The following is a 15,311-nucleotide window of genomic DNA, read 5'->3' as shown; positions in this document are numbered from 1 at the left end:
GTGGAAAATACAAAGAAGATGCATTAAATATGTTTGCTGCCTTGACTTAGGCAGGTGGAAGATGGATGGATAAATGGATGGATATATAATGATGGATGAATAGATAGATGACAATAGATAGAAAGGGATGGATAGGATGGATGGGTAGATAATGATGGATGAGTAGATGATAGACAGACAGACAGACATAGATAAATGATGGGTAGGTAGATAGGAGAGAAATAAATGTTCTTGATTGCAATAAGACCAGAATACAATAGAAACAAGCATGTATGTGAAAAAATTGAATGCTTAGCAAAAAGTTCAACACTGAACAGGAAGTAAGACCAGGAAGTGTGATGCTATTTGTTTATTTAATGTCTGTATGGGAATATATGAGCATATATGAGAAATACTTGTAATTAGTAGAGTTGTGTTGTTTGGAAACTTGAATGTGCGGTTATTTTTCTATACTCAGGAAGAACATATTGACTACCTATAATTCCAATTATAGGTAGTCCTTGCTTAATGATGGCTCATTCAATGAACATTCAAGTTGAATAGCGCTGAATGAGTGGTATTTGCAACCTGTCCTTGTACTTGCGACCCATCTGGCATTCCCCTGGTCACATGATTGTGATTTGGGCATTCAGTGACTGGCCGCATTCCAGCCACTGCAGCGTCCCATGGTTACGTGATCATGATTTCCGACTTTCTCACAAGCAAAGTCAATGGGGAAGCCATCAGGAAGTCAAAAATCACAACCATATTAAGTCCTCACTTACTGCCCATGGTGGAAATGCTGGCATAAAGTGGCATCATGTGTGTTGGATTCAGTGACTGAATGTTGATAGCTTGTTGATAGAATTTCCAGCTCCAATTAACATGATTAAATGAGGATTCCCTGTAATTGCAGTGTATATTAGACACTGCATGATGACGCTTGTTTGAATTCTTAAACACACATCGATTTCCTGCTTGTTGCTAGTATCCTTATGATTTATAATTATTTATAATTAGGATGATTTCCTAATATGATTTGATGATTAAGTGTTGTATCTTACGATTCTTGACGAATCTTACACTGAGAGCATATGCACCAAAGACGAATTCCTTGTGTGTTCAGTCATACTTGGCCAATAAAGAATTCTATTCTATTCTATTCTATTCTATTCTATTCTATTCTATTCTATTCTATTCTATTCTATTCTACTGAAGGTAGAATGAAGGAAAAAAACAAGTAACTAGTATGAAAGAAAGATGTTGAAATTATTGGACAGAAGGAATGAGGATCAAATAACAAAACAAACATTTATTTATTTAAGACATTTATACAGCCGCCCATCTTTCAACCAACTCTGGGCAATTCTCAAGCAAAAATGAAAAGACATAAAATCACATTAAATTTATAACACTTAAAGCCATGAATAAAACTTTCAAAACAACATCAGCAACAGACATAAAACCAGGATGATGTGGCCTGGATGAAATTGATGAGATCTTTAAGAGGAAAAAAGGATAAGTTTGAAAATCAAAAAGTAATGTGTGAATCTATGTACTGGGGGAAGGGATGAAGGTTTGCAAGGATATGGGAAATGCTGTTTGTAGATGTTTGAATTGCCTTTTCTTTTATTTCATACTATCAGTTTCCTCGGCTTACTAGTTCTTCCTTACTTTCTGCGTGGTATATAATATTGCATTCTCCCAAAGGCACCAGTTTTATGAATCTGCTTATAAGATGTGCTATTATCTTCCAGTGTTTTGCTGCAGTAACGCTGCAGGCAGCTCACAAAAGTTGAATATATATTTTTTAATGTTGTGTATGTCTCATGGCGGAAATAGACAATAAAGCCGCGTTAAAATAGGAAGCCCTTAAGATAGGAAGCTTGGGAATGAATTGATGAAATGATTGATGCCTATCATATGTGCTCATTTGATCATAAGCCTCCATCGCAATCAAGATTTTGATTTCATTTTAATGCCATTTTAATGAATTATACTATGAATTAATACAGTTTTCATTGGTTGGTATTTCTGAAAAAGAATTATTTTGATTGATTCAAATTGTTGATGTGTGAAATAGAAAAATGTTCCTTCTCTACATCATTTTTGTCATAGCATCAAACTCCACGCCCTCCAGAATTGGAAAGTCAAAAAGCCCCATTAAATACACACAGATGTGCTGTTCCCTTTCCTTATCTCCTTAACAACCATGCCATTCTCCAGGTAATCCTCATCTTGCAACTGGTCGCCAGCCATCCAGCTGAGCCTGTCAGCTGGAAATCCCAAAGGTGCTTTTTCAAGAGGCAACTTTTTCCTTAAAGATGTTTCGCTTCTCATCCAAGAAGCTTCTTCAGCTCTGGATGAGAAGCGAAACGTCTTCAAAGATAAACCAAGAAAGTCCAGTTGCCTCTTGAAAAGGCACTTTTGGGACAACCATGACCTGGATGACTGAGAATCTCCATTGACTGTCAGCTGGAAAGTTGATAGTTCGGGTTTGAGAGCTGAGGGCCAGCACAACTCACCTGTGTGCACCTCCCTCCCCGCCTGATATTTAGTGCACAATTATTAATATTGCATTCAGTTTTAAGGATGCGGAAATATGCGGTCCATTTATTCAAAACAAAGCAAAGAGAAAAGCGAGTTTACAAGAACTCCACCTCTGTCCCCAATTGCTCCTTGAGCCAAGGTAGAATTTTGAAGATGTTGATGTGGAAATCTCTGGCGTGAGGAAGGGACTTCTTCTTTACAGGCTCCACGTCACACAGTAATGATCTACTTCCTTTGCAAGTGTCAACCACGCTCCAGCTGATCACACCCAACTACAGAAGGAGAGACAAGATGGAGAAAGAACTGTGGTTGTAAAGCTCGACAGACTCCACTGCAGTGTTTTTCCAAACTTGGCAATGCCTTGGTCAGTAGTGGAATTCAATTTTTTTTACTACTGGTTCCATGGGCGTGGCTTGGTGGGTGTGGTGTGGCTTGGTGGGCATGGCAGGGGAAGGATATTGCAAACTCTCCATTCCCTCCCTACTCCTGGGGGAAGGATATTGCAAAATCTCCATTCCCTCCCTACTCCTTGGGGAAGGATATTGCAAAATCTCCATTCCCTCCCCAATCCTAGGGGAAGGATATTGCAAAATCCCCATCCCTCCCCATTCCTGGGGGAAGAATATTGCAAAATTCCCATTCCCTCCCTACTCCTGGGGGAAGGATATTGCAAAATCTCCATTCCCACCCCACTCTGGGGCCAGCCAGTGGTGGTATTTGCCAGTTCTCCAAACTACTCATAATTTCCACTACCGGTTCTCCAGAACCTGTCAGAACCTGCTGAATTTCACCCTTGGTCTTGGTGTGAACCCAAACTCCCAGAAATCTTGGAGCACTGGTTAGGGAATTCTGGGAACTGAAGTCCATGCATCTTGAAGCTGCCAAGTTTGAGAAACACTGCTCCAATGAGAAGAAAGCATAGCTAAGTAGAAGATAAATTTTGGTTCATCCACCAATATGGCTGCCCGTTGTTCTCTTGGGACCCCAAGTAGTAACGCTGTAGGATGTGTCTTCCTCCTTAACAAATGGTTTTTGGAAACGAGCTTCCAGTTATATTCGAAGGGTGGAATGTTGGTCTGTTTGGCTGAGAAGAAGAGGCCGGGTTTGGCTCAAGTAACCACTCACCTGGACGTAACGTAGCCTTCTCTGAATGAGGAGAGGCCCACCAGAATCATCTGCAAGAGAAGAAAGGAGCTTAGCCAAGGAGTTAGCTGGCTAGGCACAGCCAAGGTCTAAACCTTGGTGTACTACTGTAGAAGCTGGTTTCCCCAAACATTTCAGGCAGGGGTGGGCTTCAAAAATTTTAGCAACGGGTTCTCTGCTTGGTTGCTGGGTTGGCATGGACATGGTGGGCGTGGCCTAGTTGGCCTCCTGCACCACAGTGGGAAGGGCGATTTTGCCCTTCCTGGGCTCCGGATGTTTTCTTCGACCCTCCGGGAGGGCAAAAACAGCCTTCCCAGGCTCTGGAGGCCCTCTGAATTTCCAGTAGGCCTGTTTTTCGCCTTCCCCAAGCCTCCGTGCGTGCCCTGCACTTACCTGCATGCAAAACAGGCTGCATGGGGACTCCTGGGAGGAGAGGGGTGGGGTGGACAGGGCCAGCCAGGAGTGGGATATGAGGGTTCTCTGAACTGCACAGAATCTTATCTAGAGGTTCTCCCGAACCTCTGCAAACCCCCAGCAGTCCACTCCTGATTTCAGGCACCACCATTCATTTTATGAAGTAATGAATGAGGAAGGATTAAATTCTTAATGTTTCTTCTCTGATTCCCCCTCTCCCTGCCCCACAACCCAAGTGGGTAGAAAGCTGTGTTTCAAAAACCCCTGAGAGGGTTCCAGCTGTCATATTTCTATTATTCTGTTCTGTTATTCTTTCTATGATCACATGTATCCATCCCATCAAGCCCAGAAAAGTCAGGAATGGTATAGGACAGTGATGGCTATCCTTTTTGCTGTCACGTGCAAAAAGTGGGGGAAGGGTGGGGGGTGGGGTCGCGTGTGTGTGTGCCCACACCCAAAATTCAATGTGCCCTGCCCTCCGCATGTGACCTCCCTGCACTCCCCTGCTTTTGGCACATGATGGCTCGGTGGGCCCAGTAGGCCCATTTTTCACCCTCCCCAGGCTCCAGAGGCTTTCTTGGAGCCTGGGGAGGGCGAAAATGGCCTTCCCCCCACCCAGAGGCCCTCCAGAGGCCAGAAACAGCCCGTTTCCCATCTTCTGGTGGGCCCGGAAGGCCCAAAAATCAGGTGGCTGGTGTGCGCATGCACGCTGGAGCTGAGCTAGGGCAATGCTCTCGTGTCCACTAATATGGCTCCACGCGCCATCTGTGGCATGCGCACCATAGGTTCGCCATCACAGGTATAGGATCTCTTGCCACAGGCAGGGGGTTGGACTAGAAGACTTCCAAGAATATTAGGACAGGGACGGTAGGCACGCAGGTGCACTTATGCACCTACGGTATATACATAAAAGCAGTGGTGGGATTCAGCCAGTTCGCACCACTTCGGGAGAACAGGTTGTTAACTTTCTGAGCAGTTTGGCAAACTGGTTGGCGGAAGAAATCATTAGGGCAGAGGACTGCTTGTTAAATTACTTGAATCCCATCACTGCATAGAAGGAATTAGAATTAGAATAACAAGAGTTGGAAGGGACCTGGTAGGTCATCTAGTCCAACCCCCTGCTCAAGCAGGAGACCCTAATGGGGCTAACGCTTGGCCAGATCACTTGTGTCGTGTCCCACTCCTCTGCTGACAACCGGGTCAGGGAAATCCGAATCAGGCGTGCCTCTGCAGCTCTGCCAAAGTCCTAGCAAAGTTCTCAAGGCAGGTAGGAGACCAGAAAGTGACTTCAGCAAGATATGTTAGACTTTGCCTGACTCAGAGAATGCCAGAAAGCAGATCCTTTATATAGGCCATGGGGTGTGGCTCCATGACTCAGCACTTATCCAGGCCTGCCCCTCCCTTCCTTCTGTCGCCGCCGCCTATCAATTCTTCTGAAGCGAGGGTCACTCCAGTCTGCAGCTGTTGGTAATTGACCTTCCTCAGGCTCACATGCTGTGGGGGAGGGGGAGGGGTCTAGTTGCTCCGTTTGCCTGGGCATGGAGCCAGAGCTGGGGGCTGGAGGTACTTCTTCCTCCTCAGCCTGTCTGGGCATGGAGCCAGGGCTGGGCCCGGGAGGCATACTAGGACATTCCTCAGCGTTCGGAAGCAGATAAGAAGGCCCCGGCTGCGGTGAAAGCGGGCGAGACACAACAACTTGCTGCTTTGGAAGTTCCTATACTTCGTAGACCTAAAGAGAAGGAATAAGATTTAGGGCCAATTCTCCTTACATGAACAAACGTTAGGGTCCACTCGTGGATCAGTGCCTCCTGTGCAAAGGAAGTGTTCGTTCACCACCTCTGAGATATTTGCAACGTTCTTGTATTGTTTGGCTTTTTCAGCATCCATGTTGCAGGCCATTTTCTGAGGAGAGAAATGGAGACGTGGATTTAAACACCAGAAACATCTAGAAGGTCCTGAAACTTTCAAACCCAGGCATCTTCAGGACCTGAGCGATAATGGTTGTTAAGAGACTCTGATAGTTGTAATGGCAACACATCTTGCGGGAGGCAGGCTGGGGAAGGACGGTTTGGAAATAGGTTTGTTACTTACGTAACCCTAACCCTAACCCACCAGTATTACAATTTCTTACAATACTAGACAACACAGTGCCAACAGTAGAGACCTTCAAATTTCTAGGTTCTATGATATCTCACAACCTAAAATGGACACCTAACATCAAAAACATCATCAAAAAAGGACAACAAAGAATGTACTTTCTGCGCCAACTCAGGAAGCTCAAACTGTTGTGTCTCGTCCGATCTCACCACAGCCGGGGCCTTCTTATCTGCTTCCGAACACGGAGGAATGCCCTAGTATGCCTCCCGGCCCCAGCCCTGGCTCCATGCCCAGACAGGCTGAAGAGAAAATACCTCCAACCCCCAGCTCTGGCTCCATGCCCAGGCAAACGGAGCAACTAGACCCCTCCCCCTCCTCCACAGCATGTGAGCCTGTGGGAGGTCAATTGCCAACAGCTGCCGACTGGAGTGACCCTCGCGTCAGAAGACTTGATAGGCGGAGGCAACAGAAGGAAGGGAGGGGCAGGCCTGGATAAGTGCTGAGTCATGGAGCCACACCCCATGGCCTATATAAAGGATCTGCTTTCTGGCATTCTCTGAGTCAGGCAAAGTCTAAACATATCTTGCTGAAGTCATTTTCTGGTCTCCTGCCTGCCCTGAGGACTTTGCTAGGACTTTGGCAGAGCTGCAGAGGCACGCCTGATTCGGATTTCCCTGACCCGGCCGTCAGCGGAGGAGTGGGACATGACACAAACTGCCCAAGGAACTGCTGATCCAGTTCTACAGAGGAATTATTGAGTCTGTCATCTGCACCTCTATAACTGTCTGGTTTGGTTCTGCAACCCAACAAGGCAGACACAGACTTCAGAGGATAATTAGAACTGCAGAAAAAACAATGGCTACCAATCTGCCTTCCACTGAAGACCTGTATACTGCATGAATCAAGAAGAGGGCCGTGAAAATATTTACAGATCCCTCACATCCAGGACATAATTGTGTTGTAAATCCATAATCCAGGACATCAATTGTGTTGTAAATGTTGTACCTTGATGAACGTATCTTTTCTTTTATGTACACTGAAAGCATATGCACCAAGACAAATTCCTTGTGTGTCCAATCACACTTGGCCAATAAAAATTCTATTCTATTCTATTCTATTCTAAACTGTTTCAACTCCTACCCTCAAAACGACGCTATAGAGCGCTGCACACCAGAACAACTAGACACCAGAACAATTTTTCCCAGAACGCCATCACTCTGCTAAACAAAAAATTCCCTCAACAGTGTCAAATTATTTACTAAATCTGCACTACTATTATCTTCTCATCGTTCCCATCACCAATCTCTTTCCACTTATGACTGTATGACTGTAACCTTGTTGCTTGTATCCTTACGATTTATACTGATTGTTTCCTAGTATGATTTGATTGCTTATTTATACCCTATGACTTTCAATAAGTGTTGTACCTTATGATTCTTGACAAATGTATCTTTTCTTTTATGTACACTGAGAGCATATGCACCAAAGACAAATTCCTTGTGTGTCCAATCACACTTGGCCAATAAAGAATTCTAATTCTAATTCTAATTCTAATTCTAATGTGACATTGATCGCAAGATGTTGAGATGTAGGTAGTCCTCAACTTATGACCATAATCGGTGCTGGAACATCCTTGGGTGATGACATTGAGCCATACCTCATTTTACAATCTATTTTGCCATGGTTGTTAAGCAAATTGTGCAGTTGTTAAGTGAATCTGGATTTCCCCATTGATTTTGATAGTTCGGAAAAAATCCAGGAAGGTCACAAATGGTGATCATGTGGCTCTGGAGTGCTGCAACCATCATAAATACATGTCAGCTGCCAAGGGCTCAAATTCTGATCACATGATCACAGGAGTCTGCGATGGTTTTAAGTGCGAGGATTGGTGTTAAGTCACTTTAAGTCACTTAAGTGTGTCCAATCAAACTTGGCCAATAAAAAATTCTATTCTATCCTATTCTTTTTTCACAGTGCTGTCGTAACTTTGAATGGTTGTTAAACAAATGTTTGTAAGTGGAGGACTACCTATATATGATAGCAGCAAACCCATTACTGTTGCTGAACTGCTAATGATGTAAGCTGCCTTTAGTCCCCTGTTAGCACCTTTTCTCCATTCTTGATCCACACGTTTCTCTGGAGCAATCCAGATTTCTGACCACTGCTGTATTCGCAGGGGGTGATGAAAAGAGAAGGAATATTTCCATCATACAGGAGTTCTTCCTCTAGGAAAAAAAAAAGAAGAAGAAACAAAACACTGTAAAGTAGGATGGTGGGTATTAGTTTTTTTTTCCCCTCTTCCTTCCTTCCTTTCCTCCTCCTCCTCTTCTCTTTCCTCCTTCTCTCTTCTACTCCTTCTTTCCCTTCATTCTAAAGTAGTAACCAGGCAGGTCCGATCTTACATTAATTATACATCTTCAATCATCTTTGTACATTAACTATCAATCCATTTTCTACCCCCTCCCCCTCCCTTCCCCTTCCTCCCCCCACCCCCCAGGACTTCCGAGAACCGAGTACAGGGTATAAAACTAACAACAAAAATTAAAATCTAGCACAAATCATAATCCATAGTCGTTCCTTAAAACCTCCACTCCCCTTCCAAAGACAAAGAAGATACTTTTCTTCCACTCCATTATATATCAGACCATTCCACTCCTAGAATTCTCAAAGTTTCCAATTGAGTTAGTGTTTATTCTTGAATAAAGTACGTAGTTTTAATATCCAACCTTCATCAATCAATATCAAAACAACGTTCCATCTTCCAATATTCACCAAGGTTTCTTCTAAAATGTCTTTCTTCCTTAGCAATCTCTCAAAAATAGTTCATATTTCCGACTTAGTTTCTTTAATTTTTCTGTCCAACCTTCAGGGGTAAGCAATAGTCCATCTTTTCACATCTTTAACATTTATATATACAACAAATAATATTACAAATATCCAAAGTGTCAATTGTAATAATTAAAATCTTCACTTTACCTTACTTATGTCAAATAACATTGTTAAAATTACACCTATATCATCCACAATATATCTATTATAACAATTACATTCTAATTAACATTACATCCATCTCTTAAATATAATATTTAATCCAAGTTCCTAAATTTTACTATCTATCCTCCAAAATTAAACAATATTCCATCTTCCTATTCCTTTATACCTTTAATATATCATATAGTACCCCTAAAATTACACATTTATATCCACAATAAGTCATTTACAAAAATTAACCATAATCATATTTAATAAAATTAAACATTCTCCTCCTTCTTCTATCTTACACATTTTCAACCATCTATTCACCATTCAACTTAACATCTGTTAACAAAGAATTCCCAATCTTTAATACATTAGTATAAAAATCTCGTGCTTTACAAATTGTATTGAGAAAATACTTTTCTTCCTTTATAATTCAGTGTTAAACCTGCTGGAACCTCCCATCTAAAATATATCTGATGTTTCTTAAGCTCATCCACCAGAAAGGCAAATTCTTTTCTCTTTCTTAACATTTTAGGAGGAATTTCCTTCATCATTATTATATCTTGTCCTAATATTTGAAATTTATTTTTATAAAATGCTTGCAAAATTCCATACCTAATCCTCTTATTTGTAAAATAAATAACCACATCTCTCGGTAAACACTTCTGCCTTGCCCACCTGGAATTAACACGATAAATTTTTCAATATTAACTTCAAAATCTTCTGGTTCCATTCCTCTCTCTGGGCAAAGGCCTGAATAAAAATCTCTTTCAAATTTTCCTCTTTAAATTCTCTTAAACCCCTTACCCTTATAGCATATTCCATTAATTTATATTGTAATATAACCCTTTCTTCCTCTGCCTTATCAGCCTTAACCTGAATATCATCTATTTTATTTTCTAAATTCAAATTAATTTGAACTTCATCTATTTTCCTTTGCAAATCTAAATTAATTTGGTTAAATTCATTCAGTCTTTCTTCTGTCTGTGTACTAGATAACAATAATGGAGTAATTGATTCCTTTAATTTTTTCATCTCCTTACTCTGCTCTTCCACCAAATCTTTAAAATCCAGTATTTCTTTCTCCATTTCATTAAATTTTGATCTATTTCTGAAAGATGAGCCTCCATAAGCTCCTGTAAAAATTCCTTAGACTGTCTTTAATATCTTCTTTCAATTTCCGTACCTGAAGTGAAGATATTTCCAATAATTTAGAAGTGGTTAAATCTCTTTGCTTAAAAGCCATTTTAAACTAAGTAATATCAAGAAGAAGAAGAAGAAAAAAAGGGGAGGAATAAAAAGAAAAAAACCCAATAAATTTTTCTTCTTAAACACTGTAAAAAGATAATAAAAAGAAAAAAACCCAATAAATTTTTCTTCTTAAACACTGTAAAAAGATAATAAAAAGAAATAGATTTTTTAAAAAGAATTCCATTTAGAAAAAAAATCTTGTTATTTTCTTCTTAGAGGTTCCACACCAGCAATTGTAATCAGCATTTCCTTAGCTTTCACTTTCAAAAACAAAACGCCATCTTTCTTCATCTCCACTCTTCAAATAACTTCTCTGTCAGGAGTTAAAATCATCTTACAAACAAATGCCAGCCTCCTGCTTTTGATTCTTCCGTGTTGACAATTTATCATAATCCTCTTCAGTCACGGAGATGGGCGCTGCGTTTTGCTCTGCTTTTGCAGAGGCGTTCTGGACTCTGGAGCTTTTTGAACTATCGAAGGCGTTCCCATCAAACCACCAGAAATCATTCTGGGGCTTTTCTTGGGGGCTCAAACTTCAGTTCAAATGCTCATCTCCCCCTCTTTGCCCGAGGGCAGAGATTTACGAGCTGTTGACAGAAGATTAGCACTGTCTAAACAGCTCTCACAGAATCACAAAGAACGGGCGGACTGAAATCGCCGCCATTAACACAGCGGAGCCAAACCGGAAGCCCATGGTGGGTATTAGTGAAGTGTTAATCTATAAGGAAGGGATGGAGGAAGAGAGCTAGGTTTTCAATAGACCAGTGTGGAATTCAATGGACAAATATGGAATGCCAGCAACCTGGAATTAAGGAGAAACTTCCTAATGGTGAGGACAATTAACCAGTGGAGCAGCTTTGCCTTCAGAAGTTGTGGGTGTTTCATCACTGGAGGCTTTTACGAAGAGTCTGGCTAGGTGGCTTAGTGGCTAAGACGCTGAGCTTGTCGATCAGAAAGGTCGGCAATTTGGCGGTTCGAGTCCCTAGTATAGGTCTCCTGCATGAGCAGGGGGTTGGACTAGATGACCTCCAAGGTCCCTTCCAAGTCTGTTACTGTTACGGAGTCTAGACAGTCACTTGTCTGAAATAGTATAGGGTCTCCTGCTTGAGCAAGGGTTGGACTAGAAGTCCTCCAAGGTCCCCTCTAGCTCCATTCTGATTGATTGATTGAATTGGGTATGTCTAATTTAAAGAAAAGAAGGATTAAGGGTGATATGACAGCAGTGTTCAATATCTCAGGGGTTGCCACAAAGAAGAGGGAGTCAAGCTATTCTCCAAAGCACCTGAGGGTAGAACAAGAAGCCATGGGTGGAAACTAATCAAGGAGAGAAGCAACTTAGAACTAAGGAGAAATTTCATAATAGTTAGAACAATTAAACAATGGAACGACTTGTCTCCAGATGTTGTGAATGTTCTAACACTGGAAGTTTTTAAGAAGAGATTGGACAACCGTTTGTCTGAAACGCTATAGGTTTTTTTGCCTAAGCAGGGGATTGGACTAGAAGACCTCCAAGGTCCCTTCCAACTCTGTTATTCTGTTAAATATGGTACAAGTCCAGTGTAGATGGATTTGAGTTGGCATTCAAATGTTTCTCAATCTTGGCGATTTTCAGATGTGTGGACTTCAACTCAATTTAAAAGGACATCTGATTTTAATCGACACCCTTTTCCAAGGGTGAAATGTAAAATTTTTTACTACTGGTTCTGTCGGTGTGGCTTGGTGGTGGGGGTAATGTGACTGAGTGGGCGTGGCCAACTTTTTTTTTTTTTTACTTTTAAAAGCATTTTTTCTACAACCTCTTCGGCTGAAGAGGTTGTAAAAAATGCTTTTAAAAGCCTGTGATGATCAGGCAACTCAGCTGAGATCACCAGAGGAAAAAAAGCTTTTAAAGGGTTCTGACAATCCCAGCTGAGTTGCCTGATCACCAGAACCTTTTAAACGCTTTTTTAAAACAACCTCTTTGGCTAAAGAGGTTGTAGAAAAAATGCTTTAAAGGGTTCTGACGATCCCAGCTGAGCCATGTAATCATCAGAGCCTTTTTTTTTACTTTTAAAAGCATTTTTTCGGCTGAAGAAAAAATGCTTTTAAAAGTTAAAAAAATATATATCTGATGATCACGCAGCTCAGCTGGGGTGGCGGGGGGGGGCCAGGGATTTTTGCTACCAGTTCTCCGAACCACCCATCGCCATCGCTACTGGATTGGGCGATCCGGTCCGAACTGGGAGCATTTCATCCCTGCCCTTTTCTTTCTACTAGTCCATTAAATCAAAAGTGCATTGAATTAATAATTAGGGATGCCAATGGAGAGCCATTGTAGTCCCACTTCAGGCAGCAGGCATGAAATTTGGCTGGATGACTTTGGGCCAATCACCATGAGATTGTGAATTCTAGTTCCGCCTTAGCCATGAAAGACATCTGGGCGGGCCAATCACCAGGAGATTGTGAGTTCTAGTTCTCCCTTAGGCATGAAAGACATCTGGGTGATTTTGAGCCAGACCCACCCTTTTTAGGTTCAAGAAAAAAAACAACTGATCGATCAATTCCTGTCACAACCAACGTTGCAACTAAATGTTGATCCTTCCCCCAACGAAAAGGCAGAGCCTCATGGGAAAAACACAAGGAAGGGGAAAGGTAGGGATGCTAAAAATGTTTGTTGTGACTACTGAGAATTGAAGACTTAGGTTTCTCTTACCGTGATCCTTGCACGTGGTCTGTGGATGTGGCTTTCTCAGAATCCTAGTGGTTTCTATTGTGCACGGTAGGCAGACTGGCCTGTTGGAAGAGAGTTATGAGAAAGGACAGGGATCATTACAATATCTCTCATCCGCATCGTATAATTAGGGATACGCACAAAACAATAACAAAAAAATATCTTTCACTTCAAGTCACATTTTTCCAGTGCTGTTGTTAACTTTGAGCGGTCATTAAATGAAAGATTGTATGTTGAGGACTACCTATACTGAAGACTGCCAAGAAGAATAGAATAGAATAGAATAGAATAGAATAGAATAGAATAGAATAGAATAGAATAGAATAGAATTTTTATTGGCCAAGTGTGATTGGACATACAAGGAATTTGTCTTGGTGTATATGCTCTCAGTGTACATTAAAGTACAAGATACCTTCACTGAGGTACAACACTTACAGCACTTAATGGTAGTCACAGGGTACAAATAAGCAATCAGAAAACAATATCAATATAAATCGAAAGCAACAAAGTTACAGTCATTCAGTCATAAGTGGAAGGAGATGGGTGATGGGAACGATGAGAAGATTAATAGTAGTAGTTAATATTTAGTAAATAGTTTGACAGTGTTGAGGGAATTATTTGTTCAGCAGAGTGATGGCGTTTGGGAAGAAACTGTTCTTGTGCCTAGTTGTTCTGGTGTGCAGTGCTCTATAGCGTTGTTTTGAGGGCAGGAATTGAAACAGTTTATGTCCAGGATGCGAGGGATCTGTAAATACTTTCAGAGCCCTCTTTTCGATTCGTACAGTATACAAGTCTTGAGGACTTAAAAGTTAAAGAGAGTAAGGACAGATGAGTTAATCTTAGCTTAGACCAGTGATGGCGAACCTTTTTGGCACCACGTGTTGAAAAGAGAGCGTGCGTGCAAGCTTTGCGTGTGCACGCTCGTTGGGGCCGCAGCTCAGAAGAGGAGCTGCTCAGGGGGCATGCACACACCAAAAAATGAACTTCTGGATTCCAGGACGCGCATGCACACCGGCCAGCTAGTCTTTCGGTTACTGGTACACATGCATGCGCGATGATTAGCTGCCTGGCACGCATGCTCGCACTGGAAAACAGAAGACCAGTTCTTCCAGTTTCCGGCACTGCCGCACACACGAAGGCCAGGTGATCATCATGTGTGCATTTGTGTGCCAGAAAAGAGGAGAGGGTGATGCCACGCGTGTCAGGCGACAATGCTCCACATGTCACTTCAGGCACGGGTGCCATCGGTTCACCAGTGTTGTGCCTCGTCCTCCCTCCTCTCCTCAGCCGGGCCCCTCCCGTCTACACCCGGGCCTGCTATCAGATTCGGAGTCTGATAATGAAGATGAATGGCCTGTCATGCCTCCAGCTTCCAGCCCTGGCCCCATACCCGGACAGGATGTCAGGAATGAACAAACAAACCTCACCCCTACAGCGTGTGAGCAGGGAACCAGCCACGTGCTGGAATTACCAACAGCAGATCCAGCTGAAGAGAATTCACAGTGGGAGGATCCCCGCTTCCGGAGATCTGAGAGGCGACGTCAGCAGAAGGAAGGGAGGGGCAGGCCTGGATAAGTGCTGAGTCATGGAGCCACACCCCACAGCCTATATAAAGGACCAGCTTGAGTCAAGCAACTTTGAGTCAAGCAAAGTCTCCTTTAGTTTGCTGAAGTCACAACTTGGATTCCTGCCTGCCCTGAGAAATCTGAAAGGAATTTGGCAAAGCTGCAGAGGCTTCGTGGCCACGCTTGATACGGACTTCCTAGACCCGGTCGTCGGAGGGGGAGGGGGACACGACAGCCATCACCGGCTTAGACCATTCTAAGTGCTCTGTTCCACACTTACCGACAGAAATATAGGTAGTCCTCGACTTACAACAGTTCATTTAGTGACTCTTCAAGTTACAATGGCACTGAAAAATGTGACTTCTGACCGTTTTTTCACAGTGATAGCCTTCGCAGCTTCCCCCTGGTCATGCGATCAAAATTCAGATGCTCGGCAACTGACTCATACTTACGACGGTTGCTCTGTCCCGGGGGTGGGTGGGTCACGTGATCCCCTTTTGCGACCTTCTTGATGAGCAAGGTCAATGGGGAAGCCTGATTCACTTAACAACCACGTGGCTCACAGCTGAGAGCGATTCATTCAACAACTCCAGCAAGAAAAGTCGTAAAATGGGACAAAACTT

At 42.6% G+C, this 15,311-nt stretch overlaps 1 protein-coding gene across 1 annotated transcript in view; it reads right to left on the bottom strand.

Moving 5' to 3' along the window:
* Window positions 1-1,271: 1,271 nt before the first annotated feature.
* Window positions 1,272-15,311, bottom strand: part of LOC131193051 (complement factor B-like) — a 57,591-nt gene continuing 43,551 nt past the window's right edge. Inside the window, exons 15-19 of the mRNA XM_058172807.1 lie at window positions 13,106-13,185; window positions 8,290-8,408; window positions 5,856-5,988; window positions 3,655-3,704; window positions 1,272-2,801 (exon numbers count right to left, since the gene is read on the bottom strand). Of these exons, the coding sequence (XP_058028790.1) occupies window positions 2,625-2,801; window positions 3,655-3,704; window positions 5,856-5,988; window positions 8,290-8,408; window positions 13,106-13,185 (559 nt within the window). The 3' untranslated portion in view covers window positions 1,272-2,624. The remainder of the gene's footprint in view (window positions 2,802-3,654; window positions 3,705-5,855; window positions 5,989-8,289; window positions 8,409-13,105; window positions 13,186-15,311) is intronic.

This window comes from Ahaetulla prasina, chromosome 2 (assembly GCF_028640845.1).
Source record: "Ahaetulla prasina isolate Xishuangbanna chromosome 2, ASM2864084v1, whole genome shotgun sequence".
In the NCBI taxonomy this organism is placed as follows: domain Eukaryota; kingdom Metazoa; phylum Chordata; class Lepidosauria; order Squamata; family Colubridae; genus Ahaetulla; species Ahaetulla prasina.
Note: the sequence above shows the minus strand (reverse complement) of the source record. Positions and strands in the feature narration are given on the sequence as shown.